The sequence below is a fragment of the Anomaloglossus baeobatrachus genome, chromosome 8 (assembly GCF_048569485.1).
Source record: "Anomaloglossus baeobatrachus isolate aAnoBae1 chromosome 8, aAnoBae1.hap1, whole genome shotgun sequence".
In the NCBI taxonomy this organism is placed as follows: Eukaryota; Metazoa; Chordata; class Amphibia; order Anura; family Aromobatidae; genus Anomaloglossus; species Anomaloglossus baeobatrachus.
The window spans coordinates 61,680,780-61,700,094 of record NC_134360.1 but is presented as its reverse complement, the minus strand read 5'-3'; the positions used below and the strand labels follow the sequence as shown (position 1 = coordinate 61,700,094).

General features: G+C 53.9%; 1 protein-coding gene across 1 annotated transcript in view; it reads left to right on the top strand.

Moving 5' to 3' along the window:
* The window catches only part of IARS1 (isoleucyl-tRNA synthetase 1), a 150,938-nt gene that overhangs the window by 11,403 nt on the left and 120,220 nt on the right, over window positions 1–19,315 (top strand). Inside the window, exons 3-5 of the mRNA XM_075321722.1 lie at window positions 17,308–17,464; window positions 17,756–17,875; window positions 19,079–19,161. Coding sequence (XP_075177837.1) covers window positions 17,308–17,464; window positions 17,756–17,875; window positions 19,079–19,161 — 360 coding nt within the window. The remainder of the gene's footprint in view (window positions 1–17,307; window positions 17,465–17,755; window positions 17,876–19,078; window positions 19,162–19,315) is intronic.

Genomic DNA, 19,315 nt, shown 5'->3' with positions numbered 1-19,315 from the left:
GCGACTGCCCCACCTGCCCCTAGACTGCAGGGGGTGTCCCCCTCAACTCCCCTCTCCAGGCCCGTGGCAGAGCCAAGACGGTGCCACCAGTGCAACCTACCTGGACACTTCAAGGCCATGTGCCCTCAGCGTCCCAAGGCTCCGTCCCCGTCCCAAGGGCTGCCCAAGGTGTATTGTGTGGGTGGGGGTGGTGGTAGGTCCCTGGACAGCTTCCAACCTGTCACCGTCGGCCGGTCTGTGACCATAGGACTGCGAGACAGCGCCTCGGAGGTGACTCTGGTGCGGCCTGAGATGGTGTCCCCCCAAGACTTGATCCCTGGAAAAACCCTCGCTGTCTCCGGGATTGGAGGCATTGACCCGGCGCTGCCTGTTGCTGACATTTATGTGGACTGGGGCGCAGGGCGAGGGGTGAGGGAGGTGGGGGTAACTGATCGGATCCCCGCAAACGTGCTACTTGGGACAGATTTGGGGCAGATAACCTCCCAGTTTGGGCCCCCACCAAGGGCTGAACCTTCAGCCAGTACGGACATGACTCCTGACAATGTTAATGTGTTATCTATGAATGATGTGAGAGAGGGGGGAGTGAACTCTGATATTTCTGCTTGCACAGACACCATAGACACACACACAGCTGCAGCTGTGACAGGGGAGGGGGTCAGAGAAAGGTGTGACAATGCCTCTACAAGTAATCAGCCTGTGAGCTGGGATCTGTTGCCCTCTGCAGGGATAAGCAGAGAGCAGGGTGCTGCAGGGGGAGGACCAGTGTGTGGGGTGGGGGCTACCACAGCAAATGTGGGGTCCCCAGAGATTTCACAGCGGGGTTCTGTTGCTGCAGGAGGGGAACAGGCAGGTGAGATTGGGGCCGGCCCAGGAGCGGAAGTGCTCCCAGGTAAGATCTCGGTGCATGGTTCCCCCACAACCGGGGTGTCAGGAAGCCAGGTCGGTCTCCCTGAACCGACGACTTGGTCAGGAACGGAGGAGGAGCAGGCACGACCCACGGTCGCAGCGGCTGTGGCCGCTGTCACCCGCAGTGGGAGTGCTGGAAGCCAAGGGGCCTCCCGGAGGTCCGATAGCTCTTCCCCTTCTGACCAAGTGGCAGCCGAGTCAGGTGGAGGCCAGGACACAGGTCCCGGGGTACTGACCGAAGATGTGACAGTCTCGTCGATTCTGGCCACATCTAGTCAGGGGTTTCAGGCAGCGTTAGAAGCTGACGACAGCCTGAAAGCTCTTAAGGAGCAGGCGGCACAGCCTCCCTCGGACTCGGACCCGGAGCGAGTGGTCTGGGACCAAGGACGGCTGTACCGGGCCACGGTCCAGCAGGGTTCACCGGAGGCGTGGCCCAGGGACCGACAGTTGGTGGTACCCTATCCGTTCCGGACGGAGTTGTTGCGGATCGCACATGAGATTCCGATGGCCGGACACCTAGGGATCGCTAAGACCAAGAACAGGTTAAACCAGCATTTCTACTGGCCAAAAATGGGGGCCGATGTGGCTGCCTACTGCCGTTCGTGTGAAACCTGTCAGAGAGTGGGGAAGGCGGGGCCACACCCCAAAGCCCCACTGGTATCTCTGCCCATCATCGATGAGCCTTTCAGGAGGGTGGCTGTGGATCTGGTCGGCCCGCTGGCCATCCCCAGAAGCTCCGGGAAACGCTTCATACTGACGGTAGTGGACTATGCCACCCGGTACCCAGAAGCAGTGGCCTTGTCGTCCATTCGGGCTGACAAGGTGGCCACCGCATTGCTGGAGATTTTCTCCCGAGTGGGTTTTCCCCAGGAAATGCTCACTGACCGGGGGACCCAATTCATGTCCCAGCTGATGGAGGCCCTCTGTAAGCAAGTCCAGGTGCGACATCTGGTGGCCAGCCCGTACCATCCACAGACTAATGGCCTGTGCGAGCGGTTTAATGGCACCTTAAAGCAGATGCTTAAGATGTTGGTCGACTCCCATGGGCGTGACTGGGAGCGGTATCTCCCACACCTGTTATTTGCTTACCGGGAGGTTCCACAGGCCTCAACAGGATTCTCACCGTTTGAGCTCCTGTACGGGCGACGTGTGCGGGGCCCCCTGGCTCTGGTGAAAGAGGCTTGGGAAGGGGATTTGGCCACCCCTGGAGTGTCGGTTATCGAGTATGTCATGCGCTTCCGGGACAAAATGCAGGCCTTGACGCAACTGGTACACGACAATATGGCTCAAGCCCAGGCCGATCAGAAGCGTTGGTACGACCAGAACGCTTGTGAGAGGACCTACCAAGTGGGTCAAAAGGTGTGGGTACTGGTCCCCGTACCACAGGACAAGCTTCAGGCAGCCTGGGAAGGCCCATACCTCGTGTACCAGCAGCTCAACCCTGTGACGTACCTGGTCACCCTGGACCCTGCCCGTGGAAGGCGGAAGCCCTTCCATGTGAACATGATGAAGGCACATCATGAGCGGGAGGCGTGTGCGCTCCCCGTGTGCAACCTGCCCGAGGAGGGAGAAGCGGAAACCCTCTTGGATATGCTAGCCCAGGTTAGGGCCGGCGGATCCATTGAGGATGTGGAGGTTGGCCACCAGCTCTTGGAGGACCAACGGTCCCAGCTGTGGGCCACCCTCCTCCCCTTCCGGGGGTTGTTTACCAACCAGCCCGGAAGGACTGACTTGGCTGTCCATCACGTGGACACTGGGGATCATCCCCCGATCCGGCGTTCAGCATATCGGGTCTCCCTGGAGGTGCAGCAACACATGCGCCAGGAGATTGACGAGATGCTGAAGCTGGGGGTGATCCAGGCATCCAACAGCGCTTGGGCCTCGCCTGTAGTCCTCGTCCCTAAGAAGGACCGAACCACTCGGTTCTGCGTGGACTACAGGGGGCTCAATGCTGTCACGGTCGCCGATGCGTACCCAATGCCACGCATCGATGACCTGCTCGATCAGTTGGCCGGGGCTCAGTACCTGACCATCATGGACCTGAGCCGGGGATATTGGCAGATCCCCCTGACTCGCAAGGCCAGGGAACGCTCTGCCTTTATTACCCCATTTGGACTATACGAGTCCACGGTGATGCCATTCGGGATGAGGAATGCCCCTGCCACTTTCCAGCGGATGGTCAACACCCTGCTCAAGGGACTTGAAGGGTACGCGGCCGCGTACCTGGATGACATTGCCGTCTTCAGTCCCACCTGGGAGGACCACCTAGAGCATCTAGCACAGGTGCTCAGGCGGATCCACCGGGCAGGTTTGACCATCAAGCCGGGAAAGTGTCAGCTGGCCATGAGCGAGGTCCAGTACCTCGGTCACCGGGTAGGCGGGAGAACACTGAAGCCCGAGCCTGAGAAAGTGGAGGCCATCGCATCCTGGCCCACCCCCAGGACCAAGAAGCAGGTGATGTCCTTCTTGGGGACCGCTGGGTACTATAGGAGGTTTGTTCCATGCTATAGTAGCCTGGCAAAGCCCTTGACGGACCTCACCAAGAAGAAGCTGCCCTCTGCAGTCGATTGGACAATGGACTGCGAGACAGCCTTCCGGGCCCTAAAGGACGCCCTGTCCAGCCCGCCCGTGCTACAGGCAGCCGACTTCACGCGGCCGTTTGTAGTACAGACCGACGCCAGTGACTTCGGCCTCGGTGCGGTGCTCAGCCAGGTGGACTCTGCGAGCCAAGAGCACCCAGTCTTGTACCTGAGCAGGAAGCTGTTACCAAGGGAAGTGGCCTATTCCACGATGGAGAAGGAGTGCCTGGCCATAGTGTGGGCCCTGCAGCGTCTGCAACCCTATCTATACGGGCGCCACTTCATCGTGGAGACGGACCACAATCCCCTCAGCTGGTTGCACACCGTCTCTGGGACGAATGGGCGATTGTTGCGATGGAGCCTTGCGCTCCAGCAATACAACTTCACCATTCGCCACAAAAGGGGCCGTGACCACGGTAACGCAGACGGGCTGTCCCGACAAGGAGAGGTCGCGGACGGGCGCACGGGGGAACACCGGAGTGTGCTGCCCCCTAGCGCCCTCAAAAGGGGGGAGGTGTGAGGCAAATCCCGGGATATGAAGATGAATTATGACTTCCAGTCATAATCGCTCATCACTCCCTGGCAGTGCCCCCCTCCCTTCTTGTCCTCAATGTCCAGCATCTGTGAAGGTGTCACATCCCATGGCCATCTCCTATGATATGGAAATTAGGTGATGTGGGAACAATGGACACAGGATGACTCCCTGCCGTGACCCTGTGGTAGGAGCTGCTATCTAATTAGCAAGCTTGGAAGTATCCAGACAGAACGACTCCAGTAAAAAATGGTTCATATCTCGCAAGCCATATTTCCGATAAATATGGCAACCATAAAAATGGTGTCTCCGCATGCGGACGATGCTGGCACACCCTTTTTATGGGAGCGGGAGCTTGGGAAATACCCCAGGCGTGATATCAGCCAATGGGGAACTAGTAGACAAGTCATGAAACCTCTCATTCTGTAGCTAAATTCATAACTGTCACAATGAGAGCATTGGCGTCCGCCTACGACGCTCCCAGGCCAAGTTATGGCCATATTCCATGTTGTGGATTTTGTCCATAACTCCAGCCAGGGGTGGAGCAGTGCTCCCTCTGAGGTCACGAAGGTAGGAGGGGACCTGGATTTGCCCAGGTTGATAACCCTACTTCGGCCATTTTCCAGTGTTCTTTCGCTGGGGGTCACGTGCAGGAAACATCTGTGGGAGTTCCTAGAAACCTGGTCTACAGCGCCCCCCTGTGGCCAGACGCACAAGGTAACTGATTGAATTGCATACCTGTTTGTAAACCATGCTTTATCTGTAACTGTACTCTGACATATGTATATTCTGTAGATTCCCTATTGTATATATTGTAGTTTCTAGTGTGCTTTAGGCTGATTAAATTATATAATTAATCTTGGGCTGTTCTGTTATCTCGATCTTGAATCCCACGTCTGTGTGTTCGGCTAATAGTTACCGTGAAGCGGTTGGTGGCAGCGAGTTGTGCCAAGGATTATTGTGGGGAGGCCAGTGAGATCCGGGGAGGTTTTATATATTCCGCCCGCGGAGGTCGGGGGAATATATACCCTACTCTCACTGGGGACCCTTCAATAATCGGCATAAGTAGTATAGCGGCCTCCTTGCTTATTGTCGGGCAATTCCATAATTGGCCTGACTATAAGAGGGGCGCTAGAGAGCGCGTCACGTGCTCTGTCTGTCGGTCGGGAGGTATAAAGGAGGGGTGACCCCCACTTGTTACCCCCCGATTGTGACGTACTGGTAGCCAGCGCAGGGGATTTCTGAGTGACCCCCCCGGTGGTTTGTGACAACATTTATGCCATTTTTATAGGGTAATAAGTATACAGCTGCACTCTGAGACGCTAAGGCATGCAAACATTGACCGTAGGATTTGAGTCATGGATTACTGCTATGGAAATAAACTTAAAAATCGAGACACTTTGAGCATAAATAGAGCAGCATATGTGAGCCCAGCAGCCAGCGTCAAGGCGTATCTCTTATGCTGGGTCCCTACCTAATTGTTTCTACCCGGGCTAAAAAGCCTACAATTTTATGGGCAGGTAAGAACCTGCTAATAGGAAATTAATAGAGATGGACAGACTTGCAGAAAACCGGGATCGGCGGCTCTCTGCTATTTTTTTTTTTGTTTTTTCTTTTAATCCGGGAGGATCCGGTACCCATATAAGTCTATGGCAACCAGAATCCGGCTATTAAAAATGTTAGTGGAAGAGATGGGGGAATAGAAGCACCGCGGTGTATTCACCCATGCTCTGTGTTATGGCGGCAAGCTGCTTCCAGGTCACGCATTCACTTCCGGAGCTGCGTGCGTGTGGATCGTGAACTAAAAGTAAAGGCAGATGCTAGAATGTACAGGCTCCTTCCTGGTGTTCAAAATGCAGCCCAGTTTAGAATAAACATTCTTTCTTTGTCGCTCCTTATTGGGAGACCCAGACAATTGGGGTGTATAGCTTATGCCTCCGGAGGCCACACAAAGTATTACACTAAAAGTGTAAAGCCCCTCCCCTTCAGCCTATACACCCCCCGTACTGCTACGGGCTCATCAGTTTTTATGCTTTCTGCGAAGGAGGTCAGACATGCACGCATAGCTCCACAGCTTAGTCAGCAGCAGCTGCTGACTATGTCGGATGGAAGAAAAGAGGGCCCATAACAGGGCCCCCAGCATGCTCCCTTCTCACCCCACTCTTGTCGGCGGTGTTGTTAAGGTTGAGGTATCCATTGCGGGTACGGAGGCTGGAGCCCACATGCTGCTTTCCTTCCCCATCCCTCAATTAGGGCTCTGGGTGAAGTGGGATCCTTTCGGTCTCCAGGCACAGGAGACCGTGCTCCATCCACAGCTCCTGAGGACCATGCTGGATAGGAGCCGAGTATCGTTCAGGGACATGGCCCTGCTACTTTGAGGTACTCTGTGTCCCCGTGGGGACCGCGCACAGCAACACTCCAGCATTGCTGGGTGTGCTAGTGCACCGGGGACAGCAGCGCTGACTGCGTTTGTGCCTTTACACACTGCAGCGTCGCTGAGTGTGTTCGTGTAGGGGGACTGCCGCGCTGACCGCCGCTGCCATGGTTATCACTGCGGCGCGGCTGGGACTGTTAGTGCGCCGGGGACTTCCGCGCCGACCGCGCTTATACGGCGGCCGCGCTTATAACTCGAGTCCCCGGCTTTTGCGGCCTAGTCTCGTTTTCTTCCCGCCCCCAGCCCTGCCAGTCAGGGGAAGGGCGGGACGCTGTACAGGACGGCAGCACTGAGGGCTGGAGCATGCTTTGCATACTCCACCCCCCTCACTCTGCACAGTGGGGCACCAGTTCCCGCACTTTTCTGGGTCACGCCCACGGCTCCCTCCTCTCCTCAGGACGCCGGCAGCCATTCCTCTCAGCTCTGCTAACGCTGGAGAGGAGAGACAAGCTCAGGGAGACCCAGGCAGGATTTCTGGTGCCCACACAACCGCTTTGCGAAGGCGGTAAGCAGCACCTGTGGTGCTGGCCCCACTAGTGCAGAAGTGTACCTATAGATTACATGATTATAGACTATACTTTACACTGTATGGTGCACTGTTGATTTTTGTCTATATACCCTCCTGTATTGCTCAGAGGAGACAACAGCATGTCGTCCACAAATAGCAAGGGTGCCAAAGCACAGACTTACTATGCTGCCTGTGCAGCATGTACGGCTATACTGCCGGCAGGTTCCACTGACCCTCATTGTGTGCAATGCTCAGGCCCCTGTGGCACTTTCTCAGCTGGAGCCTCTGCTAAGGGCGGCCCAGGGAGAACCACCTGTTAACAATGTCCAGGTGACAGGGACGGAGTTTGCAGTTTTTACTGAAAGACTTTCTGAGACTATGGCTAAGATATTAGAAGCCTTGCAGTCCAGGCCGGCATCTCAAGCCAGGGGCACTGTGGAATCATTGCCCCCTGGTCCCCCTCAGTTGGAACAGCAATGTCCTCCCGGGGTGTCTCATGGATCCCAGGGTGAGGTCTCTGACACGGACCGCAGCCCCAGACCGATTAAGCGAGCTCGCTATGATATCCCCTCGACATCATCACAATGTTCAGGGTCTCAGCGAGAGGACTCTCTGTATGATGAAGCGGAGGTAGCTGATCAGGATTCTGATCCTGAAGCCGCTCTCAACCTTGATACTCCTGATGGGGACGCCATAGTGAATGATCTTATTGCGTCCATCAATGAAATGTTGGATATTTCTCCCTCAGCTCCTCCAGTGGAGGAGTCAGCTTCTCAGCAGGAGAAATTCCGTTTCAGGTTTCCCAAGCGTACAAAGAGTATGTTTCTGGACCACTCTGACTTCAGAGAGGCAGTCCAGAAACACCGAGCTTGTCCAGATAAGCGTTTTTTTCCTTTCGCCACGACAGCACCCACGAGAGAGGGATCCGCCCCCTTCAGGACAGGAAACCTACGGATAAAAAGGGGCGGTCCCCCTCCCTCATCAGTTGGTTTCCTGTCCTGGAAGGATCGGAACCTACCATACCTGGGTCCAGGAGTCCGTGCGGTGTCTGAGGGAACGGCGGAGCTCAGGATTCCAGAAGCACCTTCGGTGGAGCTCCCCTCGTGGACTCCATCCTCCGGTGCATCCCGTCCTCTTTCCCTCGGCTTAGGCTGACCTCCGGGGAAATGGCGCCTGCAGGATCGCGCCGGTAAGTAGGCTGTTTGTGGAACGGTGCTCTCCCTGTGCTGCATGCTTCCAGCTCCTTCGGAGCGTGGAGCGTGTGCCGGGGGGGGCGTGTCCGGAACTGCCACGCAGCTCACGCGCGACTTCCGGCAGGACCCGGAAGTGAGGACACTTCCGGGAGAACGGATGGCTGGGACGTGGACTTCTCCTGATGACGTGCCTGGAGTAATCAAGGGCCGGTGAGTCGCTGTGTGCAGCGAGTCTGGCGCTTCCCCTGCACCACGTGCGTGCGGTAACGTGTACGCGCGCGGGGGGGTGGCGTGTCCGGGACTTGCTGCGTCGGCACTCATTGTCTCAGAGTTACAGAGATGCAGGAGTGGTGAGATAAGAGCGGACTTCAAAGATGGGAGATCCCCGCGACTCCCCTGCCCGGGACACCTCTCCATCCAGAGATACTGGACGTAAGGACTCGAGTGACACCAGGAGTTCCACGGGTCGTAAACGGACCGAGGACTCTGCATCCTCCAAGGACCGGACAAATTGTTCATCCCCACCTCCAAAGCCGGTATCCGTTCTTTTACTGATATGGGTGAGTGACCTTCATGAATGGTACCCTATACTGATGTTCCCTTCCGGTTCTGTTCCAGGGTCCTAAGAAAAGCACCACTAAAAATAATAATAAGGAATGCCCACTGTGTGCCTGTCCCCTCCCCAAGGACTATATACAGAAGCTTTGTAGGTCCTGTATCCAAACTATTCAGGGGGAGGCTTCAGCTTCCACCAACCCCCCTCCGGATCTCAGGGAACTGATACGTACTGAAATTCAGGCTTCTCTTCAGTCACTGCACGGCCCTAAAAAATCTAAGAAATCTCACCGTCAGCATGATTCCCCCCCATCTGACTCAGCTGACAGCCAGAGTGATGCTTCCTCGGCCTCTACCTCATCCTCTTCTGACGAGGCTGGAAAGGCGTGTTTTTCATTGGATGGGATGGACTCATTAGTAAAGGCTGTTCGATCTACCATGGGGATTGCAGAAGAAAAAATCACCAAGACTGCTGATCATACCCTGTTTGCGGGTCTCACTCAGAAGAAAAGGAAATCCTTTCCTGTGAATGAGGCTCTAAAAACCCTTGTTCGCAAGGAGTGGCAGAAACAAGATCATCGTGGGTTTCTCCCGTCTTCCTCAAAAAGGAGATACCCCTTTGATGATGCAGACTTGTCCCAATGGTGCAAGGTACCAAAAGTAGTTGTGGCCGTAGCGAAATCCTCTAAAAAATCAGCCTTGCCTTTCGAGGATATGGGATTTCTACGAGACCCTCTAGACCGTAAAGCGGATGCCTTCCTGCGTAAAACCTGGGAAGCCTCTGCTGGGGCACTGAAACCAGCAATTTCTGCAACATGTACAGCCAGGTCACTTTCAGTCTGGCTAGATACCCTAGACAAGCAGCTTAAGTCGGGTACCTCCAGGGATAAGATAGTTTCCTCGCTGCCCTTACTCAAAGACGCAGCTAATTACTTGGCGGATGCTTCTGCCGACTCTGTTCGCCTGGCGGCCAGAGCGGCAGGGTCTTCTAATGCAGCCCGGAGAGCACTCTGGTTAAAATCATGGAAGGGAGACACATCCTCAAAATCGAGACTCTGTGCACTTCCATGTGAGGGTGAGTTCCTCTTTGGTCCACAGCTGGATGACATCCTCACCAAGGCGGGTGATAGTAAAAAGGGGTTCCCTAATGCATTTGCTCCTCCTTCTAGGCTCCCGTATCGCAAACGTCGTTTCCAGGCCACACGACCTGATCGCAGGGATAGATCGGACAACCCCGCCTCTGGGTCCAAGGGGACCCTGTTTGGAAACCCTTCCTCCCGTAGGAAGTTCCATAAACAATGATGGGGGGGTTCCGGTGGGAGGCAGACTAAGGTTTTTTGCACCCCTTTGGAAAACCATCACGTCCAGCTCCTTTATACTTGATTTGATTTCTCACGGTCTCCGGCTAGAATTCACTTCCCTACCTCCACAATGGTATTGTCTGACACCCACTAGGAAGTCGGAGGATCAACATAATGCACTGGTGACGGAGGTTCTCACTCTGGTGGACAAAAGGGTTCTTACGCCTGTCCCGTTACATGAGAGGGGACGAGGGTTTTACTCCCCTCTTTTCTTAGTTCCAAAGCCTGATGGGTCATTTAGGACCATAAATTAATTTACGAAAACTTAATCTCTTTCTTACATACCGACGGTTTAAAATGGAATCACTCCTGACCACCATAAAGTTGCTCTATCCCAACTGCTACATGGCGGTCCTTGATCTCAAAGATGCATATTACCACGTTCCGGTTCACGCACTTTATCAGCAATACTTCCGGGTGGCACTCTTTATGCACAACTCTGTTCACCATTTCCAGTTCACGGCCATGCCCTTCGGTGTTTCACTCGCCCCTCGGATTTTCACTAAGGTAATGGCGGAAGTCACCGCTCACCTTCGCGAGCAGCAGACTTTCGTGATCCCCTATCTAGATGACCTACTGGTTGTGGGTAACACGGCGGCACAGTGTTCTCTCAGTCTCCATAATACTATGTCAACTTTGGGTAGTCTGGGGTGGCTTTTGAATCTCCAAAAATCTAGACTCACGCCATCAACTTTTCAGTCTTTCCTAGGCATGCTTCTGGATTCTCGACAACAGCGTTGTTTTCTACCAGTGGACAAAATAGCAAAAATCCAGAGGATTGTACGGCGCACACAGACTCACACGTCTCTATCCCTCCGTTCTGCAATGTCCCTGTTGGGGTCCCTGACCTCGTGTATCCCCGCTGTCCAATGGGCCCAACTTCACTCCCGACAACTTCAGTGGGAGGTTCTGGCAGCTGCACGATCCCATCCAGGGTCACTCGATCGTCCTCTGAGATTGACAGACACTACACGTGCATCCCTGACTTGGTGGCTTCGGGAGGAGAACTTAACCAAGGGGAAGGAATGGCATGTTCACCCCACCAATGTCCTCACGACGGACGCCAGTCCCTGGGGGTGGGGGGCTCACCTGGGAGATTCTATGACCCAGGGTCTTTGGTCCCAGCAAGAATCAGACGAGTCCTCCAACTGGAAAGAACTGATGGCGGTCTCTCAGGCTCTGATGTCGTTTCTTCCCCTCCTCAGGGGAACCCATGTACGACTTTGTACGGACAATCAGACGGTGGTGGCATACATCAACCACCAAGGGGGAACGAGATCGTCTTCCCTCATGTCCACGGCGGTTCAACTGTTGGAACTTGCCGAGACTCATCTATTATCCCTCTCTGCAGTCCACATCCGAGGGGTGGACAATGTCAAGGCGGATTTTCTCAGCAGGCAAACTCTCTATCAGGGAGAATGGGTCTTACATCAGGAAGTGTTTGCTCAAATCATACAGTACTGGGGCCTCCCGGTTATAGATTTGTTTGCTACCAGAGCCAACAGGCAGTTGAAGCTGTTTGGGTCCCTGAACAGGGCGGATCAGCCAACAGTGTTAGATGCTCTTCAGGTTCCCTGGCAGTACAGTCTTGCTTATGCCTTTCCTCCCATTATTCTTCTCCCAACAGTACTTCGGAAAATCAGGGAAGACCAGGCTCGCATTCTCCTTATAGCTCCCTTCTGGCCCAGGCGGCCCTGGTTCTCCCTCCTGAGACAGATGTCAGTGACGGATCCCTGGGTTCTCCCATCCCGTCCGGATCTCCTATCACAGGGTCCTTTCCTGCATCCACACGTCAAGGGACTCCACTTGACGGCATGGAATTTGAAAGGGCGTTACTAGACTCACGGGGGTTTTCCGGTCGACTGGTAGATACCTTACTGCAGAGTCGGAAACCGGTAACTACCCGTCAGTATGGTCGGGTATGGCACCGGTTCCTTCTCTCCTTCCCTGATGCCGTGCCTTCGGTGGTCCCGATTTCTTCTATTCTGGAATTTCTCCAGTCTGGGCGAGATCTGGGTCTGTCAGTCAGTACCCTTAGGGGTCATGTGTCAGCTCTGGGCGCCCTCTATAATTCTAATATAGCGGGAGATAAATGGGTCATGCGTTTCATCAAGGCCTGTGACCGGGGTCAGCCGATTCGTCTCCCGTGTACACCACCCTGGGATCTCACTCTGGTTCTGGATTCCCTAACCCGTCCACCCTTTGAACCACTCACCAAGGCGTCTGACAAATTGCTCTCTTTTAAGACTTGCCTCTTAGTTGCACTCACTTCGGCTCGGCGTGTTAGTGATCTTCAGGCTCTTTCTGTAGATCCTCCTTTCCTTAGGGTCTTCCCAGATCATATTGTTCTTAGGACTGACCCGGCATATTTGCCTAAAGTAGCATCACAGTTTCACCGAAATGCGGAAATCATTCTTCCTTCCTTCTTTCCTGACCCTTCCACACCAGAGGAATGCAGGTTTCATACACTAGACGTCAAGGAAGTTATTCTCACATATATCTCTAGGACAGCCCCTTGGAGACAGGATAGGGCTTTGTTTATTGCCTTTCAGGGTTCCAGACGTGGTCATCAAGTGTCGAAACAGTCATTGGCCCGATGGATGCGAGATGCTATTGCTGTTGCATATGAATCCAAACAGGAACCCCTTCCGTCTCCTGTACAGGCTCACTCTACTAGGGCGATGGCTTCATCTTGGGCTGCCATGTCGAATGTCTCCATTGACAGTATTTGTAAGGCTGCTACCTGGTCCTCTCCTTCTACTTTTTATAAGCACTACCGGTTGGACCTTTCTTCCTCCTCTGACCTTTCCTTTGGGAGATCGGTTCTTCAGATGGTGGTCCCTCCCTAAGTGTGTTATCTCTCTAAGTCTCTCGTGGGTGCTGTCGTGGCGAAAGGAAAAGACTAAATTACTTACGGTAATGGGATTTTCCAGAGTCCACGACAGCACCCTTTACACCCCTACCCTTTGGTTTCTTCACCCTTTGGGGTTGATGGTTCTACTTTTTGTCTTGTATTGTGACTAATTTCTGGCGGTTCCTCTCCATTTTTCTCTGAAACCAACTGATGAGGGAGGGGGACCGCCCCTTTTTATCCGTAGGTTTCCTGTCCTGAAGGGGGCGGATCCCTCTCTCGTGGGTGCTGTCGTGGACTCTGGAAAATCCCATTACCGTAAGTAATTTAGTCTTCCAAGCGCCTTAAGGATACACGTTACCCTTTCCCCCCTGACGTGGTCAAGGGCTGGACTCAGTGTCCCAAGGTGGATCCTCCAATCTCCAGACTTGCGGCTAGATCCATAGTTGCAGTGGAAGATGGAGCTTCACTCAAGGATGCCACTGACAGACAGATGGAGCTCTGGTTGAAATCCATCTATGAAGCTATCGGCGCGTCTTTTGCTCCAGCATTCGCAGCCGTATGGGCACTCCAAGCTATCTCAGCTGGTCAGGCGCAAATTGACGCACTCACACGTACGTCTGCGCCGCAGGTGGCGTCTATAACCTCTCAAACGTCGGCATTTGCGTCCTACGCTATTAATGCTGTCCTGGACTCTGCGAGCCGTACGGCGGTTGCAGCCGACAATTCGGTGGCAATACGCAGGGCCTTGTGGCTGCGGGAATGGAAGGCAGATTCGGCTTCCAAAAAGTGCTTAACTGGATTGCCATTTTCTGGCGACCGTTTGTTTGGTGAGAGATTGGATGAAATCATCAAACAATCCAAGGGAAAGGAAACATCCTTACCCCAGGCCAAACCAAAAACACCCCAACAGAGGAGGGGACAGTCGAGGTTTCGGTCCTTTCGGGGTGCGGGCAGGTCCCAATTCTCCTCGTCCAAAAGGCCTCAGAAGGATCAGAGGAACTCCGACGCATGGCGGTCTAAAGCACGCCCTAAAAAGACCGCCGGAGGTGCCGCTACTAAGGCGGCTTCCTCATGACTTACGGCCTCCTCACACCGCATCCTCGGTCGGTGGCAGGCTCTCCCGCTTTTGCGACACCTGGCTGCCACAAGTAAAAGACCGTTGGGTGAGAGACATTTTGTCTCACGGTTACAGGATAGAGTTCAGCTCTCGTCCTCCGACTCGATTCTTCAGAACATCTCCGCCTCCCGAGCGAGCCGAGGCTCTTCTGCAGGCGGTGGGCATTCTGAAGGCAGAAGGAGTGGTGGTCCCGGTTCCTCTTCAGCAACAGGGCCACGGTTTCTACTCCAACCTGTTTGTGGTTCCAAAGAAGGACGGGTCCTTCCGTCCTGTTTTGGACCTAAAACTGCTCAACAAACACGTAAGGACCAGGCGGTTCCGGATGGAATCCCTCCGCTCCGTCATCGCCTCAATGTCCCAAGGAGATTTCCTAGCATCGATCGATATCAAGGATGCTTATCTCCACGTACCAATTGCTCCAGAGCATCAGCGCTTCTTGCGCTTCGCCATAGGAGACAAACACCTTCAGTTCGCGGCACTGCCGTTCGGCCTGGCGACAGCCCCAAGGGTTTTCACCAAGGTCATGGCTACAGTAGTTGCGGTCCTCCACTCTCAGGGTCACTCAGTGATACCTTACTTAGACGATCTGCTGGTCAAGGCACCCTCTCAAGAGGCATGCCAACACAGCCTCAACGTTACTCTGGAGATTCTCCAGAGTTTCGGGTGGATCATCAATTTTCCAAAGTCAAATCTGACACCGGTCCAATCGCTGGCATATCTTGGCATGGAGTTTCATACTCTTCCAGCGATAGTGAAGCTTCCGCTGGACAAACAGCGTTCACTACAGACAGGGGTGCAATCTCTCCTTCAAGGTCGGTCACACCCCTTGAGGCGCCTCATGCACTTCCTGGGGAAGATGGTGGCAGCAATGGAAGCAGTCCCTTTCGCGCAGTTTCACCTGCGTCCACTTCAATGGGACATCCTACGCAAGTGGGACAGGATGCCGACGTCCCTAGACAGGAACGTTTCCCTCTCTCAGGCAACCAAAGCTTCCCTTCGGTGGTGGGTTCTTCCCACTTCATTATCGAAGGGGAAATCCTTCCTACCCCCATCCTGGGCGGTGGTCACGACGGACGCGAGTCTGTCAGGGTGGGGAGCAGTTTTTCTCCACCACAGGGCTCAGGGTACGTGGACTCAGCAAGAGTCCTCACTTCAGATCAATGTTCTGGAGATCAGGGCAGTGTATCTTGCCCTAAAAGCGTTCCAGCAGTGGCTGGAAGGCAAGCAGATCCGAATTCAGTCGGACAACTCCACAGCGGTGGCTTACATCAACCACCAAGGTGGGACACGCAGTCGGCAAGCCTTCCAGGAAGTCCGGCGGATTCTGCTGTGGGTGGAAGCCACAGCATCCACCATATCCGCAGTTCACATCCCGGGCGTAGAAAACTGGGAAGCAGACTTTCTCAGTCGCCAGGGCATGGACGCAGGGGAATGGTCCCTTCACCCGGACGTGTTTCAGGTGATCTGTTGCCGCTGGGGGATGCCGGACGTCGACCTAATGGCGTCACGGCACAACAACAAGGTCCCAACATTCATGGCTCGATCTCAAGATCACAGAGCTCTGGCGGCAGACGCCTTAGTTCACGATTGGTCGCAGTTTCGGCTTCCTTATGTGTTTCTTCCTCTGGCACTGTTGCCCAGAGTGTTACGCAAGATCAGGGCCGACTGCCGCCACGTCATCCTCGTCGCTCCAGACTGGCCGAGGAGGTCGTGGTACCCGGATCTGTGGCATCTCACGGTCGGCCAACCGTGGGCACTGCCAGACCGACCAGATTTGCTGTCTCAAGGGCCGTTTTTCCATCTGAATTCTGCGGCCCTCAACCTGACTGTGTGGCCATTGAGTCCTGGATCCTAGCGTCTTCAGGATTATCTCAAGAGGTCATTGCCACTATGAGACAGGCTAGGAAACCAACGTCCGCCAAGATCTACATTTCTCGAACGGCGCCCCTGCGCCGCTCGGATGCACTCTTTGTCCTTGTCGCTGGTCAGCGTAAAGGGACACAAGCTTCCAAGTCAACCCTGGCTCGGTGGATCAAGGAACCAATTCTCGAAGCTTACCGTTCCTCGGGGCTTCCGGTTCCCTCAGGACTGAAGGCCCATTCTACCAGGGCCGTGGGAGCGTCCTGGGCCTTGCGACACCAGGCTACGGCTCAGCAGGTGTGTCAGGCAGCTACCTGGTCGAGCCTGCACACTTTCACGAAGCACTATCAGGTGCATACCTATGCTTCGGCAGATGCCAGCCTAGGTAGGCGAGTCCTTCAGGCGGCAGTTGCCCACCTGTAGGACGGAGCCGTTACGGCTCTATTATGAGGTATTATTTACCCACCCAGGGACTGCTTTTGGACGTCCCAATTGTCTGGGTCTCCCAATAAGGAGCGACAAAGAAGAAGGGAATTTTGTTTACTTACCGTAAATTCCTTTTCTTCTAGCTCCAATTGGGAGACCCAGCACCCGCCCCTGTTTTTTGTATACACATGTTGTTCATGTTAAATGGTTTCAGTTCTCCGATATTCCTTCGGATTGAATTTACTTTAAACCAGTTTATAATTTTTTCCTCCTTTGGGCTTTTGCACCAAAACTGATGAGCCCGTAGCAGTACGGGGGGTGTATAGGCTGAAGGGGAGGGGCTTTACACTTTTAGTGTAATACTTTGTGTGGCCTCCGGAGGCATAAGCTATACACCCAATTGTCTGGGTCTCCCAATTGGAGCTAGAAGAAAAGGAATTTACGATAAGTATACAAAATTCCCTTCTTTTCTAAGTCCCACATGGGCATGGAGTTGTTTATAATAGAAGTGGGGGTCTGGGGTTAAGACCCCCTAGATGGGGGTGGGAGATAGATGAGCAGATCTCTGCGCCCGCAATGATGTTTCCTCCTCTGCTCATCCTGAGCCTTCTGCTGCATGCAACAGGAGGCCCAGGATGAGCTGCGCCTGCGATGTTACCTCCTCTGCTCATCCTGGGCCCCCTGCTTCATGAATCATGAAAGGCCATAAATGTCTTTTGTGAGACAACCCCTTTAAGGGGTGAATGGTTCTGCATCCAGATGTGACATTTATATCCTGTAAAGTAAGGTGCAGCCCCTCATCGTTGGAAACGTGACGCTGAAGCTTTGTGATAATGACATCCTGCTCCAGTGCTGATAATTTATAGCCGGAACCTGCCCTGAACACAGTGAGGAGCCCCTGCGGACGCCGTCATCTGACTCTTGTATTGGGGCTTCATTATAGCAGACTATACACCGTCCTCTTGCTGTGTCTCACGTGTAGGTACACTTTCTATGACGGACCTCCCTTTGCGACAGGCCTTCCGCACTACGGACACATTCTTGCGGGCACCATTAAGGACATTGTGACCAGGTTTGCACATCAGAGTGGCTTTCATGTGGACAGAAGGTTCGGATGGGACTGTCATGGATTACCAGTGGTGAGTTACATCATCGTTACTCCGGTGGTAATGGTGGCAACATTGATAATGATGGTGACAACAATGAAGATGGTGATGATAACGTGGATGCTAGAGGTTTCTCCTGCCGGTAGGTGCTATATGTCGTACCCCCCAGCATGGGCTTTTCTGCACCTGCAGACCTCGTGCTTTGTGCCTCCCTGTCTTTGAGCTGACGAGGAGGGTGGGCACATCTTCATGATGACCAGTGAACTTTAGGAGCATTTGCAGGAGACGACTCCTCCATATAACGACCTGTCTTCTCTTTTGCAGGAGTATGAGATCGACAAGACGCTGGGTATAAAAGGTCCAGAGGATGTCGCCAAGATGGGGATCGCCGAATACAACAAACAGTGTCGTGGGATTGTCATGAGATACTCACAAGACTGGGAGGTATGGGGGGCACGATCTGACCTGCTGGCAGGTACGGGGATGGGGGCACACTCTAACCTACTGGGAAGTACGAGAATATGGACACGCTCTGACCTTGTGGGGAGTACACATTGACCAGCTTGGAAGTACGAGACTGGAGACACGCTGTGATCTGGTGGGGGGCAGAATCTGACCAGCTTGGAGCTAGGCAGAAAAAACAGCTGTGGAAAAACAAGCGCAATAGGGTCTTACCCCAATATGTAAGGGGTGGGGAAGGGGGAGTAAACCTACTCACCAATTGTAGTTGTGAGAAGCCACAACTACTATAATCGCATATATCAAATGATCCAGGGCTGCAGCCACCAATATAGTAGATAACAGAAAGCACAAGAGAGAGGTGTTCAATGTATGGACTGCCCTTTTACTCGCAGTTGTCAGCCCTTGCAGCATGGGAGCGGTTCTGACACTTCTCAGGGGGCAGATGCTCCAGAAACGCGTCGACCTGAATGACAATAAAGTGACACTGATCTGAACATCTTCTGAAGTGATCTATTGGCGCGGCATTGAACACCTCTCTCTTGTGCTTTCTGTTATCAGCTTGGAGCTAGGGGGAGAGGGACTTGTTCTGAGTTGGTTAAGGGCACACTCTGACCAGCTCAGAAGTATAGCGAGGGGGGCACACTCTGACCTGTGGGGGGCATTAACTGAGCCGCTGTGGGGGCCATGTTCTGACCCAACGGGAGCTTTAGGGGTGAATAAAAACGCAATGAACCACTGAGAGGTATGGGGGGGTTGCACGTCCTGACCTTTTGGGAGGTATAAGGGACATGCTGTGGCCCGCTGAAAGGTATAGGGGGGCCGCTCTGACCCACTAGGAGGTACGAGGCACACTCTAACCTTTTGGAAGGTATGCTCTCACCCACTGGGAGGTGTGGAGGGTACGACCTGACCACTGGGAAGTATGGAGGGCACGATTTGATTCACTGGCAGGAATAAGTGGCACGCACTGACCTTCTGAGATATACGGGGGGCACGCTGACCCGCTGTGGGAAGGAACAGTAGTAGGCTCACTGGCATAGCCCTGGCAAAATGGAGAGGTAGGTGAAGGGATGCCCCACTATCTCATTCACACCTGTCATACGCTTCTGTTCTGCCCCGAGGATCAGCTCCTTCCACTGCAGCCGATGTTCCATGAATCTTTTGGTGACCTTTTTCTTTCTCCAGGTGAGCGTGACGAGGTTAGGCCGATGGATCGACTTCAAGAATGACTACAAGACCCTTTACCCCTGGTTCATGGAGACTGTGTGGTAGGTCCTTGGTAGTATCTCAGACCTCAGGATGCTCTGCGTGGGCTGCGTCCTTTTATTGTATACAATTGACATATTTTGGATGCAAACTTGACAACGGCTTATTACCCTTTTGTTCGGCTTATTTACTAAATTACGTGCGCCACAATATGGG